General features: G+C 34.5%; 2 protein-coding genes across 3 annotated transcripts in view; both read right to left on the reverse strand.

Annotated features, from left to right (window-relative positions):
* The window catches only part of LOC128672464 (uncharacterized protein), a 30,620-nt gene extending 17,307 nt beyond the window's left edge, over positions 1-13,313 (reverse strand). Inside the window, exons 1-10 of the mRNA XM_053749619.2 lie at positions 13,033-13,313; positions 12,337-12,463; positions 10,033-10,198; positions 8,458-8,674; positions 7,072-7,233; positions 5,791-5,864; positions 5,273-5,386; positions 3,578-3,691; positions 1,963-2,070; positions 694-851 (exon numbers count right to left, since the gene is read on the reverse strand). Of these exons, the coding sequence (XP_053605594.1) occupies positions 694-851; positions 1,963-2,070; positions 3,578-3,691; positions 5,273-5,386; positions 5,791-5,864; positions 7,072-7,233; positions 8,458-8,674; positions 10,033-10,198; positions 12,337-12,463; positions 13,033-13,186 (1,394 nt within the window). The 5' untranslated portion in view covers positions 13,187-13,313. The remainder of the gene's footprint in view (positions 1-693; positions 852-1,962; positions 2,071-3,577; positions 3,692-5,272; positions 5,387-5,790; positions 5,865-7,071; positions 7,234-8,457; positions 8,675-10,032; positions 10,199-12,336; positions 12,464-13,032) is intronic.
* Positions 13,314-14,603: 1,290 nt separating this feature from the next.
* LOC128672618 (pickpocket protein 19-like) lies at positions 14,604-21,946 on the reverse strand. 2 transcript variants are annotated; one of them, XM_053749876.2, is made up of 11 exons: positions 21,574-21,946; positions 19,905-20,988; positions 19,334-19,528; positions 18,637-18,840; positions 18,179-18,314; positions 17,994-18,098; positions 17,456-17,657; positions 17,083-17,136; positions 16,375-16,453; positions 15,434-15,557; positions 14,604-14,796 (listed from the first exon to the last, which is right to left on the reverse strand). In XM_053749876.2, exons 2-11 carry the CDS (start codon positions 19,994-19,996, stop codon positions 14,716-14,718), a joined length of 1,272 nt encoding a protein of 423 aa, XP_053605851.1. In that variant the 5' UTR covers positions 19,997-20,988; positions 21,574-21,946; the 3' UTR covers positions 14,604-14,715. The 2 variants fall into 2 exon arrangements, with proteins under 2 accessions (XP_053605851.1, XP_053605850.1); XM_053749875.2 differs by having other exon boundaries at positions 15,430-15,557.
* Positions 21,947-22,549: the final 603 nt, after the last annotated feature.

The raw sequence follows: 22,549 nt of genomic DNA on the forward strand, positions 1-22,549 counted from the left end.
TTTAACGTGCTAGCTAAATCTATTACCAGTTAACTTAGAAATATATTTTTTACATACAATAGCTAGATACAAAAGCATAGTGTATTAATATATCGATTTAGGGCGGTGGTTCTCAAAGCGATTAGATCGCTGCGGCCGCGCTGTCGTTAAGATCCGTCAATTTAATTGAGGAAGGAATCATTTCCAAAATCTTTCAAATCCAAAAGCATTCATAAAATTGATTAATCATTTAAAAGTCACATGATAAAACTAATTCTTGTCTATAAATAGTAACACTAACGGGTGTCTTTTCATAATAATACCATTGTGTACTTGTAGCAGGAGAATATTTTGTAACTCAATTATCTCAAAACGCAGAATGCACTCGACACAATAAATTAATTCGAAATGGAAACTCGCGAATTCGCAAATTTTAGCATTGTCTTTCTGTACCTTTGTATAATATTGTTGTATATCTCTATTTGCATAATGTGATATATAACTTTTTTTTATTTAAAAAAAAAAAAACATTTTTGATATGAGCTTTTATTGTTGTGACAAAAAATCTTGTCCGTGCAGTAAACCGTTGAGGAGTTTCCACTTTATTTATTGTAATGTAAAATACTTATTTTAATTTCTCTATCCCATACAATGCTTCATAAATCATGAAAAAAAAAAACCATGAATGAAATGATTCATTTTCCTCCAACTTACTTCCTATTGTGTATAACTTGATACATGAGGGGGTTGGTAAAGGTGGGATCGTCCAGTTCATTGTGCCCCCACCGCCGGTAGCAGTTGTAGTCTATGAACACGTCCTTCCGGAACCGGCGCTGGTACTCGAATGCTATATTCGTGGCTTTTGCCACAAGCTAGAAATAATAATATTATTCAAGAAATTAGAATTCCATTTTAGTTGTTTCTTTTGACGCAAAGTGAAAAAGTGTGATATAAAAATTGATTTGTTGATTTGTAGACGTTTATTTAGGACCAAAGTAAATGTCAAGGCGAATCAAACGAGCCTATATTTGAAAGGGCTTTGTCGTTATTGCAATGCTTGTTTGTGTACGTTGGGTACATATAACTAAATCTTATTGAATGGTCGGTCTTACAACAGAACTATGTGTAAAAATGATTACGCGTCCAGAATGACAAGGTTCTGCCAACAAGCAAAATGACATTTATAGACGTTAGAGCATAGATTTAGTTATAGCAGGCTAAAGTTGATGGCGCAACCAATTGTTAGTACTTAAACCATTTGAATAGTTATCCGAACAAATATTATAAATGTGAATTTGTTACCTCTTCATGCTCTTCTCAACCAATCTTCTTGAAATTATGCATAAGTACATATAGTTTGAAGTACGTAGAAGGACATAAGTTACTTTTCATCCCTAAAACTGTTTCTGTGGGATTACTACGCGAGCAATGTCACATAGAAGCCAGTAAACTAATAAATGAGGAGATAAATACACACAAGGCAATAAGATTTTTTCATCATAAAATTATGCATACATTTCTTTCCGTGGACTGAATTTATAATATAATGAAATCTTGCGCAAAAAGTAAACAAGGCAAACTTATCACGAAAACGAATATTCTGTCATCCCGAGAATGATGGAGGTTACGAAGTACCTACGTGCGTACAACATGGTGAAAAAGGGTTGTTCTGTATTCACCTTTTGACGTTTCATCACATTTCTTTACTCATATTAAACTAGAGTTCCTTATTCAACCTATTACATTATTTTAATACTATATTTTCTTAATCCAAATGCGTTCCTTGTGTACATCATCTATGTCAAATTCTCATACAAAACTCAACAAATAACAGTGCATTGCGAAACCACTTTTTGGACTGTGACGTATTTAAAATTAAATTGAATTTAAAATTACTAAAATTGTTTAGGAATGGAACATAAATAGGTTGAAAATGGAACAGCTCAAAATAGATGCCGGCATCAAAATGAATATTTATCTTACCTCAGGGTAGTCTCCATTCACGTGTATGACCGGGACGGAGATAGCTTTGGCCAGATCTGTCACGTAGCGGCAGGAGCGGCCTCTTAACGCCGGCAGTGTGAACCCGACCTACGAATAATAGATGTAATGGGACTAGAAACACTTGGATATAAGTAAACGCGGAGTGTTAGGCCAGCTATACACTATCGGCAAACAGATCGGTGAACTTTCTTAACTCCTTATACCTATGTCGTCTGCAAAAGTCCAGTTTCACTTGTGACTTTTTATCTAAGGAATAAAATTAGTATATTGCTGGTTTTAAACCTTATTCCTAGGGAGTAAAATTAATGCATTGCTGGTTTTAAACCTTATTCCTAGGGAATAAAATTAGTACACTGCTAGTTTTAAACCTTATTCCTAGGGAATAAAATTAGTACATTGCTGGTTTTACCCAATGTACATTTATTCGCATTGGCATTTGTCTAAGTTCGGCGGTAGTGTGTAGGAGCGATTAGGGAATTAGGGTTGAGTTGTCACAATTTATTTGTACACATGTCAAAACGCACTGCTGGGTAGAAATTTCTAGACGCATCTAAAATGTGACATGAAAAATCTATTAGCGTACTAGGCCAGAAAATTTTGGGAACGTATAAGTATTACTTAAGTATTTGTGCAGTTAAAGTGAAGTTTAATTCTTATACTTTTCTCCTCTTTACTTATTCTTTTAACGATTGTCTGGTAGAAATCGCTTTTAAGGTTAAGACCACTAATTGTACTCTTTTAATTATTTTTAATTTTGTTTATATAGTGTAGTGTACAATAAGTCGAGTTAGTTCCTTTATTCTATCTACTCAGCATATACCACGACAACATATCTAAGGTAAAACTTTTACCGAAGACTTAAAATTGTTAACATAAATATGTCTTTACTTTTTTGAGATTCTACTAACATAGATCCAAGTGAAGTATGGAACTTTTTATCCAATTTTGAAGGCCCGTAACGAGTTAGTTAAAAAAAAAATGTCAGCAGTTTCTCAAGTTAGGCGGAATATCAACTTCGAACTTTTCCCTTTTTCCTGAAAGTTTAATATTTTGTGAGACTTATACTTGTTAAAAAGTTGGTGAGAACCCGGTTGATACAATAACTTTGAGATATACTGACTTGTCATTACAACGTTTCACAAATATGTATACCTAACGTAAATGTGAACTTTTGTATCTTTTTCTTTTAACTATGAGTGAGTTATGATGATGACCACTGTATATTCTTCCGTGGATCTCGTACGTGGCGATTAAGGGACTCATACCTTTGGCAACTGACAGGCAACATTAAAATGACGTCAGGCAGGTGGCCGCGGTTGTAAAATCATAACCATAATCATAAAATCTTCAATACTTTAATATTTTTTACGCTTACTCCTGGGTTCCCGGTGTCACATATCCGAATATAACGAAGAACACTCAAAGATGAGACGAAGACTTGTCATTATATTGGGCAAACCGTGTAGGCGGAGATTAGGTCCTAACCACGGGCCTAACTGCTTAGCTTTTTTGCTTCTGATTCGCCGATTTTTTCGGCTATTGTAGCAAGATCTTCGGGAACTATCTTTAGTGAGTGAATCAGATCATTAGCTACCTGATTATTGACAACCACATGAAGAGATCCGCCGACGTCGAAGTGAGGAGCTCTTGACAACATCAATGTTTCTTGATTTACCCCTTGCCCTGTGAATGCTGCGTCTCCGTGAATCTAAAAACAAGGTAATAAACGAATTTTTAAATAAAATCATCACATCTAAACTGCCCTTAATTTATTTGTCAATCTTTTGGGATGAGCTTAATCTGAGAGAGCTCAATGAAAATGTTAATTATTCAGAACTTTTAGCTGACATCTTATAAAGACACAGGTTAAGAAGAAATACATAAAGAAATTAATTATACGTTTATAATTAATTTCTGCTCAGCTCAAAAGATTGACAAATAAATTAAGGACAATTAGGTATGATAATTTTCTAATTAATGATAATTTTCAAAGTCTGACGAATGACCCGTTTGGTCATGATGTCTCAGAGACTTTGATCGAATTTGCCAAGTGAAATTAAAGAAAAAAAAAGAATTTTCACATTTATTGCTATAACAATTTTTTTCATCGACTAAGCAGTGTTTGTAGAATTAATTAGTTTCGTTTTTCTCGCCAATTAGAGAAATGAACCCACTGTACAAATCCAGGCTCTAAAAGCAATTATTTTAATCCAATTCCGTTGTTATTAAAAATGGCTTCTGATTTTTAAAATTACTTGCGAAATATTTTTTTTTCTTCCGAGGCAGCTGTTATTAATTTTAATCGGTATTTTGCGTCAAAATTTATGAATAAATTACGAGATATCATGAAATGGTAGTGTAAAACAAGATCGATACCCGCTATCTGTCTGTCCCTATGTATGCTTAAATCTTTAAAATTGCGCAATGAATTTTGATGCGAGTTTTAATAGAAAAGTGACTCAAGAGGAAGGTACGAATAAATGTGCATCTTTCCACACCTAACTCACTGACAAATAAAAGTCTAGATTTGGCAAAGAGTTGTTGAAACACAAAACTCAATCGAGAAAGTTCTGTGTGTTGAATAGTGTCATTCATTAAGGAAGTGTGTGGTACGGTTTAAAACAAAAATGTTATATAGTGATTTTTCACAATCTCCTAAACAATACAAGACTAAAAATACAAACATTGCGCATTTATTACAATACAGAGCAAATAAATAATTCCATTGATTTATTGCGTTACGTTTAGGTACGTCGCATCAAATCCGAAACTAGATTCGTCGTGTGACAAACTACGTGGTACTTCGTTGACGTGGCATAAAAATCTGCGTGGGAAAATGTAACTGAACGTTATGACATTATATAGACGTTAGCTATGCATTGGATGGCTTGATACGGAAAGATGATTCGAAATATGACTGACCAAGAAAATGTTGAAATCATTATCACCGAAGCTTTAAGTAAGAATGGTTGGATATCGCTTTGAATCTACAGATAGGCACAAGACAAGGGGCCATCGGCTATTTTCCAAATAGTCAACTAGTCACACTTTTTTCTAACGTCAAAATCAAATATTTTAAACTTGTTTGACTGTAATGTATTGTGTCAAAAAGTATTTCTAATATACTTATTTAGATTAAAATAGTAAATCTCGTAATTAATAAAACTCATCAATTAAAGTGATATTTAATTATCATGTTTTGATTATTTAAATATCTTGACAAATTTTATTTTTTATCCAGTCGAATAACGACACCCAGCAGCGGGACGAAATATATTATCCAAGGTACCTGAACGTTCAAGAACTTGTCTCCCATTTTGGATGATCCGTCCCGACTGTAGTGACCCTCTTTGTACTGCAATTGCTTCGATCTTGTTTTCCCCATAGACACTGGATTTGCTGCCTAAATAGAGAAAACAATATACGTATATAATTTACCTATATAGGTATAAATTTTTCACTAACGATATGTATTTCTTTTCATGCAATCATATCAACTAAATACTAATTTGTAAATAATATATTCCAATAAGAAATTTAACACTAATTATAACTGAATAATAAAACTAAAAATGGGGTAAATGGCCAAAAAATGTTAAATATTTCATTCAATATCAAATTCTAGTAATAACCTCCAAAATTAACCTCCAAAATTACCCATTGTGCAGCTGAATTTTTTTCTCGGCTCTGTCTACCCCATAAGAGAACAAATCGTGATACAGTATCACAGACTAATATATGTAAATAAGCTCAAATAAGACGAGCATGCGTTATTTTGAGTTTTATTTATTTAAATATTTTACTTACCTCTAAATGTGATGGATTATTGAGTAATGAAAAGCGAACAGTTTTTCCATTCGCGGATATATCGGTCGAAGCGCCTGAAATAATGAAAGGTGTAAAAACATTTGAAATGCATTTAAAACGCGGCAATAAAATACATTTGTAACGCCACGCATTATGACCTCTTTAGTCATATCGCGTGCGCGCTGGCATGATTTTATTTCTTTCAGTCAAAATTCAAAATTTTAAATTATTGTTCCACTTGATATTTTGAAATCACATTTTGAATCATTCATTACTATAACGATATCGGCACGTACCACAGTACGGTGTAATAATAATAAAATATATATATAATAAAATATCTTAAATTATTTATAGACCCTTGAAGGGTAAGTGTTTTAATATGTTTCGGAAAAGTGTTCTAAATTTTACAGTGATTTAGTGCTATAGTTTATATTTTTTTTATCGTTCACAGGTCTGTATTTTACTTATTAATTATATAATTATACAACTGTCTGCCTTTGCCTATTTCTACTCCAACCCTACCTGAGATTACCCTACCACCTAACACATTTTCATCAATTTCATTAAACAAATTGGGACATTACTGCTAGTTTTCATCCGTCTTTTTAATGTACTTATGTAAACACCAGTAACTAATATGCATTATATGATGTAAATATTTCGAAATTAATATTTATTATGAAGCTATTCAAGATTAACGGGATTTAGTTTTTTTTATTAAAAATTATAACCAACAAAGAAGACGTTAGATCGTGAAAAAAAACAAAAAGCAATAGTTTATTTTCACATAAAAAATCTGTTTTTATATTATAAAATTTCTTAGTGGCCAGTATTTATCTGATCACAAAATATTAGACCTTGCAGTTGCAAGGTCTAATATTTTAATTTAATTTCTACTTTTTTCCTTTTGGCCAGTATTTTTGTGATGACAACAGTTTTCAGTTTTCTATTTGCCTAAAAATATAGCTATCTGCAAACTGGCAGTGCAGAAATTTCATTTGATGCGGTTCAGATAAATGCCTCGTCGATTTCCCGCGGGAAATCAAATGGTTTCCGGGAACAAAACTATTTCATGAATATAGCAAATATTTTATTTACTAAATATATGATATGACTATTATGATACTTCGTATGTATGGAAAAAATAGTTCGCATATTTTGCATTCTTGGATACCTTTATCTTAATAATATAATAATCCTAAAATAAGGCAATAAACATAATGATAAAGGATAACATAAAAACGGGTGTTGAAGTTGAATTTTCTACGAGGAACTCACTCAAATGCGTAGAGATATCACAGACAGCGTCAGTCTCGTGCGGGAACTCAGGTTTGCCGGAGAACTTGCTAAAGATCTTGACAGGAGGGCACTGTAGCAGACCGCTGAGCACGTTCAGTTTGCCCCGGTGAGCCATGGCCAGGATCACTTGCTGGACACCCTCTGGGAAATTAAGATACTTCCTTTAAGGCCCTATTTAACCAGACACTTGCGCCACCATCACATTTTTATTAATTCAAAGACAAAGATTATATATTTGCAAAAACATGAGTTTACATTTTATTACAATGTGGTGTTAAAAGAAAATCTTAATCCTACATGTTTCACCGTCCACGGGTATACAAATTTAAATGGAGATGCTATCATCCCACAAAACAAAATCGAATAAATAAAAGTAACTAAATTAACTAATTTTTTATCTAAATGATAGCATTTAAAAAAATCGTTCAAATTATAATAACATTTATCAATCAGCAAGGACCTGAGGTGTTTTTTTAAATAAATTTAAATTCTGATCTTTAACTTGTTGTGGAATTTTGTTATAAATTTTAGGTGCCATATATACAATAATTTTACTGAGTAATGCCGTTTTAGAAGGGTGTAAACATAGTCTATAATTATCCTGATGATTTCTTAACACAATCCTTCTTTGTCTAGTGTATTAATACATAAGAATTCAATTCAGTAGGACAAGCGGAAGTAAGTGACATTTAACTTGCAAGATTATATTAGAGTGGATCTCAGAGGTTTACGTCCGCTGCGGCCGCGCTGTCGTTACAACTTTTCAAATTTGACAAAGACAAAAATTAATTTTACTATCAGATTTTAAAATAATTAATCTTTACTGTGGAAATGATTCCTTCCTCAAAAAATTGACAAATCATAATGACAGCGCGGCTACAGCGGTCGGGTTTGATAAAATTAAATATAGTAACTAAAAAGTTATAAAGTTATAATAGATTAAATTGCCATTTTTGTATTATATACCTCTTTTTCCTTATACAGGTATGTATTTGTATTGTTTTCACTTTGTATTTTGATGTGAGCAAAATTTAACAAGTTATGTACACATATTGTTGGTCAGTTTGGTTAATTCGTAGAAATTATGTGAGTTTCATATATTTCATGTGCCAGAAGACACAAAACAGTAAGTTGGGTGGGTATACCCACCTAACTTACTGTTTTGTGTCTTCTTCTTCTTCTCGACTCATGTGGGGTCGGCACAGTATGTAAGTTCCTTCCATTTCGTTCTGTCATTCGCCATATCCATTGATACTCCTTTCCTGTTCATAGGTACTATCCTTGACACACTCCATCCTTCACTTTTTGTTGTACTTATGATGAATAAATAAATAAAAGTTTGTAAAAAGTAAAGATTAATATCACCTGCGGTTGTCAATCCAAATAAAGTGGAGAAGAACGTGAGGAGAGATTCAGCACCTTCACCGCAATACCTCTTGACTGTGGGGAACTTCACCGATAGAAATTTGTCCCAAGCCTGGGAGTGAAGCATTTCCTTCGCCATCTCTATTTTTCTATTCTTGTCTATGGAATCCACTCCGGTTTCTACGCGTTCCGCGAACCATTCTCGCTCTGCCTCTGTCTAAATAAAGTTTACTATCGAAATAAGTTAGTTTTAAGTCAATATTATAAATTTTTAACCCCGACGCAAAAAGAGGGTATTATAAGTTTAACGTGTCTTTCTGTGTTTTTCTGTAATCAAACGGATGAACTGATTTTCGTTTACTTTTTTTTGTGTCGTAGATAATTTTATCCCTAGTGTTCTCAGCCATATTTTATGGAAATCGGTTCAGCCGTTCAAAAGTTGCAGCGAAATGAATATTGAAAGTCGGGGTTTTTTTTTAATTTGTCTAAAAATAATTATGATATTCCCATTATTGGATTCTGGCCATTCTAACCCTTTTTATGGATGCTTAAGGATGGGCCATGTCCCATGCAGTATGTTTTTGGCCGATTTTTATACTACTTACTAGCGGCCGGTCCCGACTTCACTCGTGTAAAAACATAATAAATTATACTGCTAAACCCTTCTCAGGAATCACTGTATCTATTGGTGAAAACGTGGTGATGAGCCACGCCCTATTGCTCCGTTGTGATCCGTCACGTCGACGGACAACACAGAACAATGTAGACATTGTATGTGAACGTACGTCACGTGCCTAAACCTATAGAAAATAACGGAGCACATCGCACACGCCACGTGCTGCGTCAACGCAACAGAGCCCCACTATGAGCAATGTGGTATGTCCCAAGCACCAAGTACCATGTACCAGGGTCGTGTCGTCGTATTCTCGGAATAACAAATCAGTCGCGAGAAAAAGTTACAGCATTTTACTTCAAAATCCTTACAGATGTTGATTGCTTATATTATGAAGCAAATGTAATCAGTGAAGCATGATGAGCGACAATGAACGCTTGTTACGATAAAATTCAATAACGTTTGACTTTCTGAATAATGATTACTCTTATCGTAAGGTAATTTTGTATGGGATGTCGAATGTATGTTTACGTAATTTACAATTTCTTACTTTCTGTATTTTGAATTAGTATGGTAATTAGAAAATGTAGAATTGTTTTCAAACGCTCGTTTTAGGAATTCACCTCAAACGTTACAAAAGTCTCTTCAATTAGAAATTTTGAAATTCTCAATGCACAAACGCGACAAACATGAATGAAACTTCAAAGGTGGACTTGGGCCTTTTTCGTTCATTACAATGTGTAGGATTTAAATATATTTTATTATTTAAAACACGAACAACATTTGTCAATGTCAAATTAAAATAAAAAGAAAAAACATTTTTACTAACTGCCACCTCTCATTTAAAAATGGAACTGCATTCCATTTTTACAAACTGCCAGTTTCAGACAAAAATGGAACAACGATTTCCAGTTTTGTTGTACATAGGTACTCGGTTTGTATACAGGATATTAAATTCCTACCTCGAGATAGGAGAACTCGTAGGATATAGCTCCACAATATATCTTTTCTAGTTCATCGACCAAAGCTGTCGTCGGCCGCCTCCCATTGTATCCGTAAAGTAAACCCAATTCTACGGTGTCTCCATTGGCTAGCCCATATCTGGATATACTGAGCTCTTTTATGTTTCTGGAACATATATTAAATACAGATTTTGTATTTATTAAGTAGGATAATCACCAATTTAACAATTTTCTTTTTTGTTGATGTATGCCCTTTACTCATACAGTCGGTTATCCCTTGGATCTTTATGTCCCGGTAATAGGGCAATTTGGCAATTAATTGATGCTGCTGAGTTTATATCATAATAAATGGAACCAAAAACTTCGCAGTTATTATACAATACATACATCTTATGTAATCTAACTTAAAGTGGCTTAAAGTGGACCACTTTTTTCACGAATCGTGCGTGTTCACAATATGAGTAATAGAGTATAATCAATTCAGTATTCTATTTAATTTCCAGTTTCACATAGTACCTAAGATATTTACTCGTATGCAAACATATTATGCTGGAACACCAGACACGATAGTTAAACAATACATTCTTGAATATATAATATTTCTTGAATCAGCGCTCGAAGGATTAATTACCGTTAATTAACATCCCAAGTCATTAAATAATAATATTGAACATTGCGATAATGGTTCTAATGTCATTAAAAAACAATAACAGTAAGCATCCCTATCATGCCAGTGTTGACACTGTGTAAATGAATTTCTTTCAGTATTTCTTCTAGGAGAGGCGAGTAATCTCTGAAATTACCAAACCAATTTCAAAGTTATTACACTATTAGAAAGGTACATTATCCAAAATTGCTATAGGCTATATTTTATCAAAAAATTCCCACGGGAGCGAAGCCCCGGGCAACATCTAGTTTCTGACTAAAAGGTTTGGGGGAAAGGACGTGAATTCGTGAATCGACTCAGTGCTTTGTTTACAGCTCGCCTTGGATCTTTGGCGATTAGATTTATTCCTTTACCAGAACGCGTGTACACGGGAACTTATTTCTAAGTTTTATTGTGGAATGTAGAGGGGTAAGGAACTATATTTTATCCTACTTTTATCCCAGATAAGGCTAATAGATGTGAGCATCTCCAGAGGGCCATCTGCGCTCGTAAATTGGAATTATTGCTTTTCTATGTCACTTAAGATTTTCTCTAGAAAAATCCTTAGCAAAGATCAAATGATATTGTTTTTTATAACTAACAGTTTTAGTTGAACTTTAAAAGCTATATAGAAACTAGTATTTGTAAGTCGGTTTGAAGCGGTGGTTGACCCAGTGGTTATGACATAGCAACAGTTATCAATATACTATATAATAATAAAATAGTAGAAAAAAAAATCCTGTACATTGATTAAATTTACATAAAAATAGAATTAGGCGATAGAGTCACAGCAACAGAGTAATTTGAAAAACAAAATTCTGTCTGTTTATCTGTTTGTCTGTTTGTACACGCTAATCTTCGGAACTACTGGACGGATTTGAATTAAACCTTTTTGTTATATAACTATTAAGTTTGGGCAACATATATAAATTATTTTGAAATCTGAAACACCTGATGGAGAGCAATGATGGTACAGCTAAACTATACGAAATATTGAAATTACGCCTTAACAAAAGCTGATGCCATTTTCTATTGTTGAGATATAAAAATCGAAGATCTGGAACACCTGATGTAGACCCATGAAGTGCAGCTAAACTATAGGGAATATATAAATGACGACTTAATAAAAACTGTTCAGTCTGCTGAGTATTTTCTGTCGAGATATAAAAATCGAAGTTCTGGAACACCTGATGTAGACCTATGATGGTACAGGTACAACTATAGGGAATATAGAAATGACGACTTAACAAAAATTGTTCAGTCTGATGAGCAGTTTCTGTTGAGATATAAAAATCGATGATCTGGAACACCTGATGTAGATCTATGATGGTACAGCTAAACTATAGGAAAAATAGAAATGACGCTCTAATAAAAGTTGTTCAGTCTGATGAGCATTTTCTGTTGAGGTATAAAAATTGAAGATCTGGAACACCTGAAGAAGAGTCGTAATAGTTCAGATAAACTATAGAAAGTATATTTTTCAGTCTGATTAGCATCTTCTGTATGTAAAGGTATCGTTACATTTGTCTTTCTCTAAAAGTTTTGACTACTTACCAAAAATTGTTCGGCCACGCGAACAAATTCGCAGGCATCAGCTAGTTTACGAATAATACTTGAAAATGTGATTTATGAATAAGACGTGTGTAAATTTGACTTACCTATTTTCATTTCTGTATTCTACATTATCTATGTTCGCTCTGAGATGTCCATAAGTACGATAAGCGTTGACTAGTTGATGTGCGCGGCAGTTGTCGTATCTTTTCACTATCAGATCCTGAGCGAAATCTGCGAAAATGCGTAGGTACCATTGAAAATAATAATTCGGAAGTAAATTATCGTGGGGTACGTAAAGGGAAAAAGCGGCTTAAAAGGTTTGAAAGGTGAGAGAGGCATTTTAATTACAGGGGCAGGGTATTGTGGTAAAAGATCCCCGGTGTTGCAGGCTGTGTGGTGACCACTTACAATCAGGTGGGCCGCATGACTGTTTGCCTGCTTGGTAGTATAAAAAAAACTTGGACTCTACTAGAGCTTCTTCACCTTTGTGTGTACCTACATATGCTTGTCTATTTAGTGGATACATTTCATCGATCTTTCACATATATTACCGGAAGGCTTCTTTAGCATTTATTTATCTAATGATAGCAGATATCCTAAGATCACTCATGTGACTATATCACTAAATAGTGACCATTTTAAATTCATAATATTATGACACAATGGTATCGATAACGCAATGTTCAATCAATGCTCTAACTCAAATATCAATGTTGATATTTGAGTTGAATATCAATGTTGATATTTGAGTTGAATATCAATGTTGATATTTGAGTTAGAGAATTGACCTATTAACCTACCAGCTTCATTCACAGGCTGCGGTCGATGGCCAAACACGCCTGCACCAGAGTGATACTTCACTCTTTCATACACCCGGCGTTCCCTGCATCGCATCAGCTGTCTCCCTCCCACTTTAAACACAAACATATTTCTATAGCACAACACCAATTTCATAAAAACTAACTAACTATTTATCTCGTTATTCCATGATTATAATCAAAATTCAAATCCCTAAGCCAAGGTATTCTAAATTTAAAACATTATGCGCGAGAGTTCGGCTCCGCGTTTCAAATAACACTGTTTCTGTTTGGAAAAGAGACAAAAGATATTTGTAATGGATTTATTTACATTTCAGACAAGGACGACAGATATTTGTAATAGATAACAAGTTGTTTATAAAGAATCATTTATTGGTGATTATGACTTAACATGTGTGATAGCGATGCGATAATATAATAGGCATGTTGTATCATTGTGATGACGCCTTTGAAAATATAGTTAGCAAGATCAGTTTTCTTCGCCATAGGTCTAGACCACAACTTGTACAGTAGATTTTGTATTGTAATTTGTAATATAATGACTAAAATAAAAAATAAAAATAATTTGTACTAAAAATACCTACTTGTGTAATATCAAAATAAAAAAAATAATAATTAGTAGGTAGGTATTTGATTATTTCATCTTGTGCTATTAATTCTATAGATATATGTATACATAACTACTTACATCCGAATGTTATTCAAATTTTCATAAGTTATCGTACAGTAGATAAGATTTTTTACACAAATTAATGTTGATATGGAAACAGTTTTATAGATAAGTGTTTGCTGGAGGTTTATCAGTTATGATATAATAGTGTTTTGCGTCTTGCTCTAGCGGGATTCCGGGATTCGAGATAATAACTTTTTTTTCTTTTCTACTATCTTACCCGTTCTCTTTATATTTACCTCGCATGGTATTGTCACAAAACAACAATTCTAAGGGGACCATATAGTACTATCAATTTTATCTATCTATGCAAACCATGCATAGGAAAAGTTCGGTTGATAAATATAAGTAAATTGTTTGTTCCAAAAATAATTACGCTGAAATGGTTCCTCCGGTATTACAAAAATAAATAATTTAATACGGCAGGAGATTACAAAATGATGATAATCAATCTATATTATAATTATAAAGAGGTAAGCGTTTGTGACTTGTGTTTTTTTTTTGCATGTTTGAGGCGTGTAATCTCCGAAACTACCGAACCAATTTCAAAAATTCTTTCTCCATTAAGAAGGTACATTGTCTAAGATTGTTATAGGCTACATTTTACATACATATTGGGAGTAAAGCCACGGGCAACGTCTAGTCATAGATATTTTTACAGAACCCTACCAGTGTATATCACAAGATTCACAGATCTTAATGAATTTTATCGTCGCTATCTATAGTGAATCATGTGGCATTCAACTTGTGTGTAAGCCGTTGAGAATTGTTTCCTCGTTGGGAATCTTGATTGTCTTGTTGATAATCAACGTGGAGAATTCTATCCTATAGGACAAGTCGAAGACAGATGGTTGGGACAAGTAAAACTAAATAAATACGCGTGATTTACGGATGGATTTATTATTATATTTAAGGTTAAAAAGAAAACTATGGAACATAATAGAAATCGGAACATGCTGCTAAATATGAATTGAAAGAAGATTAAGAACTTCGTCTTATACAGAAAAGGTAGAATATTTCCAGCGCGCCAAGAAGAGAGGCACCGAAGAACACGCCGGCCACGCCACCGATGTCCACTGAAAAGTGAAATATTCTTTGATCTCAAAGTAAATACGTGCTAGGAATAATACGATAAAATTTCTACATTCAACGGAATTATGTCACTGAAAATGCTAAGTTAAATTCAAAACCTTAATGTATGTGAAAAATGTAATACATAAATACAGTAAATGTACTTAGTATATAAGTATTTATCAAGAAAAAATTTTTTAGTAGAAAAGATTTTTTTTTTTTAGAGCTTTGTGCTCTCCCGGATGATCTAGATAGATGAAATTCAAGACGTACTCAATAAAAGAAAATATTTTTAACAGAACATAATATAAGAATATAAGGACAAACAAAACTCACTTTCATGTTTATAGTACGAGCTGTTTTTATCCAGCTCTCAAATTATCTCCTCACCCAAGTGCAGTGCAGATTAATTCATTGCTCATAATTAAAAACTATCTAAATAGAAGCTTTTGTTAACTCGATCATCATCAGCCTACCCTTATCCCACTTTATGTGGAGTCGGTACCGCATGTCAGTCTCCTCCACTTCCCCCGATCTGTTACTTCCTTTTTAAGTCAACAACATTTTTTTTAAATCCTACCATCCACTCCGAAAAGTTGCTTTTTAAAGATTGCTCCATTCTGACGAGTATGGATTACCTACGAGTCCCAGCGTGTGTCGTATCTCGACCCGTCGGACCATAGAGTTAGGCAGTTCCGCCAGTCGGACCACACCCCGCGTGCCCCGCGCTTTAAGAGTTTCGGATACGTCGTCGCCGCTGTAGCGACTGCGAACATTTATTACCAATCAATCTACCACATTTAATTCATAATCTGCAAATGAAAATACTTTCATTTCATATTTGGAACGTACAATAATTAATGTGTATTAAAAACAACAAATTTGTCAGTATTACTCCTTGAGGAATTCCAGTGAGTAATCATGTAATCACTATGTGTGAAGTATTATCATTTCATAATTACTTTATTTTATTTAAAGCTGTGTTTCATTTTGCACAAAAAAGTCACAAGAACATAAAGATTTTTTCTATAATTCTTTTAATTTGTACATAGGCACAATTTATGTGATAAAACTCAATATTTTGAACTGACTTTCATAAAGCTTCTAGCTACGCTGTTATGAAAGGTTAGGTTATATATTATGATTGTTATCGCTTTATTGAGACTGAGGTCCCTCGCGCCATATGGCTGCAGTTTCTCATATAAATGACACATATTTGATGGAAATTGTCACGGAGATATCCTTACTCAGCGCGATATTAACTTGCTTTATCCAATAGTCTTACAGTTAGGGTATCTTTTTCTTTAATCTGAGCGATTTCCCGGTTACTTTCTCAGCCGTATTGTATCAGAGCCCAGGGTCTGCTTGCCTATTTTAACTTCGATTCGCATTTCGGCGTCCTGAAGCTACCCCATAAAATGACGTCGTATTTTAGAATAGAGTGGACATAGCAAGCTGTTCTTAGAATATTGCTAGTTTGTATAGGGCATACACAAACTACTAATAAAATCCAATAAATAAATATATTGGGAAAAATCACACATAATATATACGAATGAAATATAATTAAAAATATAACTTACACATTGTATATATGGACAAGTTTATAGTTCACCTCGTCGCATGCCATCGGGCATTCACACTCGTGGTTCATGAATTGTTCTGGAAACAGGAATTCCACGTATAACAGCACAGCAAACAATGCAATTCAGACAAACCAAATATCATCTAATGGTCATCACGTTGGACAGTGTTTTGTTTTGCTATGTTATGTAATATTTAGGTTGATTTACAGCGACTTTGATGATAATTTTAGCTTGCGCGCTGCCGACTTTGAGATATAATGACATACTTTGTGTTTTTTTGCGTGGGTTAAAGTTAACGTCGAAGTTGATTGGTCTCCACTCTTTATTAGTAATATGCAAGATAATCAAAACTTCACACAATTAAACCTTCTTAATACTCTGCCGATCAGAGATACATTGGTAGTAAAAATATGTATTTTTATGATTAAACTTTAAACCAACAAAAACGTTTCAAGAATAACAAACAAATTGCTTTGAGTGTCTGTCTCATCTGTTTTTCTTCTAAACTTATGATTGATCACGTTCTGTTTGCCATACAAATCGTCTGATTTGAATACGATTACAATATTGTAAGGATAAATAAATATTTTTATTTCAAAAACACTGCCTCCACGAGAGAAAACTTCAGGCGGAATGCAAAATTTAAAGACGAAGAAGAAGAGAGGGCTATTAGTCGAGTCGAGGTCTTATCAAAATATTTGTTACCTTTATGATGACTAAGACACTGAATTTCATGAGGTCCGCAGTACGGCAAACCTCCTAGAATAACAACAGAAGAACAAGTAATCGATTAATTCATAATTGTTAGTAACATTGATTTACTTACTCCTATTGTTACAGATATAGTATAAGACACACATTGACCACAGTAGGTTTTATAAGACCCACATTTTTCAATTGATGTCTTTGGAGAAAAGGCTGCAGTGATGTTTGTTGCGCCGAAGATTCACAGTAAATTTTTGACGTCAATAAGCGATGTATATCATAAGTTGAATAAAGAAATCTGAGTTTCGAATTTATGTTACAAAATACCATACAGATACACCACAACCTATTCCGTATTAGACATTGTTCTTACGTATAGCGGGCATCAAATGATGGGTGCAGTTGCAGTAGTGGTACTGCGCCAAGGCTCGGCAGTACAGCATGCAAGTGCTGAACGAGTACCGGGAGAAGTTCCAATGGGCTGCAGTCCAATCAGGCTTTTCGCTGGGGAAGAGGCAGGTCCGCGCTGCTGGGCTCAGCGGGGTGATTGACTTATCGCTGGTCGTAATGTCAGCCTAAAACAACCAAACAGGCAAAAAATCTGTGTGATATATGAGATATCATAAAAATCCGGTTGATTAGCTAGATGACGGTGGTAAGTATAACGCCCATGATACACTAGACAATTTAGATGAGATAAGTGACCAATATTTGGACTAAAGAATATAGAGATATCAAAAATTCTAGATCTATATTCCTATATATAGATCTATTTATATGAAAATAATTTTCAGTGGGGAATGGGATAGAGCATTAATATAAAATAAAAGTACGTGTACAAATTGACTTGACAGTCTCTAATTCAATAAAATATGCATATTCACTATACAATGATGTATATAACCTCATACCTTAAAGATCATCTCCAAGTCAGTGACGAGAGGAATCGTCATGGCCTGCCCCAGGGGGTTTTCCATTGCGACAGATACCATATCTTCAGGGGAATGGACCCTTATCTAAAATTACATATTATATACTCCATTATGAAATTGGACATTATTATTACTTTTTCACTTCAATCAAGGGTGAATCTTACTTCAAATTTTTCCAAGACGGTGTATATAAGAGTCGGAAGGACGGGTCCATCTCGACGACTCAGGGTTGTCACGTTGCCGTTCAGCCGAGAATTAAAGGTGAAACATACACCGTACTCCGTTGGCGTTGGAATAAAGCTGTAATAGTTTTTAAAAAGTTTTTTTTCACAATAGCATTTGCCACCAGCCACCAGCCATTATTGTAAACAGTATTGCCTCTATCACGCCAGTCCATTTAACCAATTGTTTCTTGAATATTTTTTTTCCAATAGTATTACAAAGCATGTGGTAAAAAAGTACATAAAAATATGGTATCATTGTGACCGAGTGCTGTTAAAAAATATAGATATAAAACACTATTTACAGAGAGCATTAAACAGACAGAGCCTGCCCTGCGAACTACTGCGTCGACAAGCAGATTATTAAAAGCTAATGAACAAGTGGAACTACTGATAGTCACCGCTCGCAGCATGCGAAATGTTTTCCCCCGAACCAGCAGTCAGTCATGAGTTCCGAGCAAGGAGACCGTATGCTCCTCACAGCATCCAGGAAGTCTTCCACACATGTCACATTTATCTGGCAAGTGCATGAAGTTTTGCAGTACTTGAGGTACCAGAAGCTGGCGTCCTTGAAGAAACTCGTCAGGCTTTTGGGCAAATTGTTCCTGGGTACAAAGTTTAATTGTGTTATAGTAAATGTTGTTTTAGATACTATATTATTATCTTTGTTGCCATTGTTACTACCAATCTTACTACCAGTAGTCCTATTCCTCATAGGCAGAGATAATAGATTTTCTTTTCTCATTTTCAGTCTTCATACAAGCGTGTTTGATAGTGTAAAGGCCGGAAAATTTATTAATATTGATATGAAGGTACGAGCTTCTAATTTGCTTCTTTGAATATAGGTGGTTGGAGAATGGACTAAATCTATATACACAGTACCTATCTTCTTATCGAGTGTGTTATTGTTAACACAATTAATCAAGTCACGATTATTACGATGCCATCTATGTAGTGGCAACGAGTCGTGTATAACTAACTTAGACTAGTACACAAAGCAATTGTCACTCGTGCCTGGGATTCGAGTCTGGGACTTTTCGATCACAGGCGTCTTAACCACCACCGCTCAAAAATCTAGAATTGATAATTTAAATGCACTTCGCTATGTAGTTCTTGGTCTGGCCGGTGTCCCCTGACTGGCAGATCGTAACAGCGGGGAAGGGAGTTTCGAAGTTGATGTAGTTGGTATCCATGAGGTATGAGACAGCTTCCCCGGAATACAGCGCCATGATGGATTGCAGGATGACTGATGCGCAGAACCCGCACGCTGTCAAGACTATGATCCAGAAAATCCTAAAAAATATTTCATTATTTCTATTGGAATAAATTGGATTATAGGCTGGATAAGGTCATCAACGTATGATGATTTTATTATTGGATATTATGCTATGTATGTTACATACGCTTTTAAAACTACATTTAAATAATGAGATGAATACATTCAGAGCGACATCTTCGAATCCACGATCCTACCTAATCAGGACAGTGCTCTTAACCACTGAGACCTTTGGAGACCACTAATAAGATTATGATATTTTAAGGGTAAGGTAAGGTAAGGTTTAAGTTTTCGTATTCTTAAAAGTGTTTCAACAAAAGCTAAAAATATAAATCACTGAACTATCCAGTATAAGTTATTTGTTGAAAATTACGTTTTTACGTTGGTACTTACTTCTTATACGGTGATATGTATGAGAGAGAAAACGCATGTCTCACACCGTGGAGTGAGGTGTTGTCCCCAAAGTAGTTCAATTTGTTTAACATAACGAAACTGTTTTGGTTTATAGCAATGCTTTAGAGATTTCACTATTTGGTTAGGTATTGTGCGTTATGACGCACAATATACCTATTTATCTTGTAAATTTCGTCAACATCTAGCGAGCACTTCAAGCCATGTCAAGCCCAGCCTATTTTTTTCACAGAATAAAGTACGGTAGATGAACGAATGCAGCATGCTATTAGTTATTATCTGATGATTCAATGATATTTAATTACATGTACGTGTAACCTTCTAATGCATTTGGCCTGTTAACACGATTCCAGAATAATTTATAGTGATTATAGATCCTGATAACTACAGCATTTTTTTTTTGCTTAAATTTTGTTGTATCAATAGAAACATTCACAAAAGGTTTAAATATAAATCAACCATAGAAATAGTAGGTACTACGTACGTACCTACTAATTCCACGAAATCAACTAAAAAGTGATTTGACATTAGTGTTTTTTTAAAGAATTTATAAAGAATCATTGTCATATTTTTAATTTTTTGATTTTGGTTACGCAGCCACCGTTTTGGTTGAGGCAATACTACATTTATCTCCCTCTAATCGTGCTGAACAATATTTACCCACAAAAGCCAGAAGTACTTCTATATGAATAAAAAAAGCAAAAAAAATAGCAGCAAATTCTTTATCAAATTCTTTTTCCGTGAATATGCTCCGAAGTAGGAAGATGTCACGTTGTAGTCCACATATTGCGCCGACCCCAGATAATGGGATAAGGTACAGTGGACGATGATGATGAGGAAGTCCTCAGATCGATTTTCGAATCACTAGTGTAGGTGAAAGTTTCATTCGAAGTTATAAAGTTTTCTTCTGGACATTTGCTTATATCAAAACAGTCGGTGATTCCGGTCTTGCAGTCCACTATACAGGCGCATCCACTTATACAATCAGGGATCTCCTGAGGGCATATAGTCGGAGGCATAGCACCCACACATGGGATGTCACAACGGGCTTTGTAGCATGGTCCACCTATTGAAAGATTTATTGTGATTTCATTATCATTAGTTATTTTAACACCCCCGTCGATACTCTAGCTGGCGTTCCATGATAAGGAGGATAGCTTATTATACATCTTGATTTGGGCTTAATTTGGGCTGAGTTTTTGACCACCACCGTTACAGTCTAAGACCAATGGCTTGACGTGTGCTTCGGAATACGAAAACTTTAAAACTAACAAAAATTCGACACTTTTGACCAATCAGAAAGTTTTTACCTTAGCCAACCATAGCATTACCGTGCGTAATTTCTAATCATATGCCTATTTTTGCCTGATATTGGTGTCAGATGGGTTGATGATTACTAAGCTGAAAGGATTCCAAAGTTTACATAATAAATAAATCTTGTAATCATTACATAAAACTTGGATTTCCCATCTCTCATCATTCTTTAATCTCAACTTCACTAATAAACCTGTCAAACAATAAAACGTTGCTTTCGATTTTCGCAACTTTTGGCTCCTACCTCGAAAGGGATAAAGTACATGAAACTGTATCTGTATTACGAAGTTTTTGGGGCAGTTGTGAAAATAAAATAGAATAAAACAAAGTAACAAACCAGCTTCCTTTGGAATTTTATATGGTAAGAACAAATCCAACTCTTCAGGTAGCAATTTAGTTCCATCTAAAGTACGATTCACGTGAAGTTTCATGATTGTTTCGAACGATCTTGGTTTCTCGACAACGTTAGAACCATTGCAAATAATTACAACTGTTACTAATGCTATTATTAATTTATCGAACATTTTCATAATAAACTCCAAAGCATCTTCAAAGTCATATTGAAGTACGTTGTCAAATTTACGCTATTAAATTCGGCAAAGAGCATACATATAGGTTTTAGCCGTTTTAGATACTTATTATTTGAACTAATTTACACTTCCAAATAGCCAAACAGCGCGCGGGGTCCTTTCTAAAACTATGGGTTCAACCGTTTGACTACCATCTACCATACCACGGACAGACATACAACAACTTCTGTCATTGGTGGTTATATGTTTTTTTTTTTAATTTTGAAGGTTCAATCAAATGAAAAAGGTACCGAAAGCCTATATGGATATGAATGAAAATGGCGTAAGTTTAGGTATTTAATCTTTTGGTACACCTAAGTATACGCAAAGTTAAAACGATTTTTGACTTGTGATCTCACCTACACACCAAATGCTATGTTCTATTCTGGGGATTGTCACATATTTTTAAATCAAAAGGCTTGTTTAATATTAAAGTGAAACAATTTTATTTTCAGGACGTGGTTTTCTTGTTTTTCTTCTTGCCGGTCAAGAATTGCCTTTGGTTCAAACAGTGCTTCGTCTCATAGCAGATCGTGGTAGTGTTCTCGCAGTTCAAAAGGCAGGCGCAGCCGGAGATGCAGTAGGGGACCTGTTCCGGACACCTGGGTGGCGGACCAGCGCCCCGACAGGGCAAGTCGCAGGTTGATTTGTTGCAGGATTTTAAGTCGCCTGTTGAACATGGGATCAAATTAATGTATAAAAAATGTAGACAGTCTAAGAAGATTTGCATGTCGCATCTATTTT

The sequence above is a fragment of the Plodia interpunctella genome, chromosome 9 (genome assembly GCF_027563975.2).
Source record: "Plodia interpunctella isolate USDA-ARS_2022_Savannah chromosome 9, ilPloInte3.2, whole genome shotgun sequence".
Taxonomy (NCBI): Eukaryota; Metazoa; Arthropoda; class Insecta; order Lepidoptera; family Pyralidae; genus Plodia; species Plodia interpunctella.

Excerpts from the sequence above, each read along its gene's own strand:
- LOC128672618 (XM_053749875.2), bottom strand. The coding sequence starts at position 19,996 with ATGTTAAACAAATTGAACTACTTTGGGGACAACACCTCACTCCACGGT. Across the intron at positions 19,529-19,904 it reads TACATATCACCGTATAAGAA|GATTTTCTGGATCATAGTCT; the intron begins GTAAGTACCAAC and ends AATATTTTTTAG. Across the intron at positions 17,658-17,993 it reads ACTTGGAGATGATCTTTAAG|GCTGACATTACGACCAGCGA; the intron begins GTATGAGGTTAT and ends TGGTTGTTTTAG.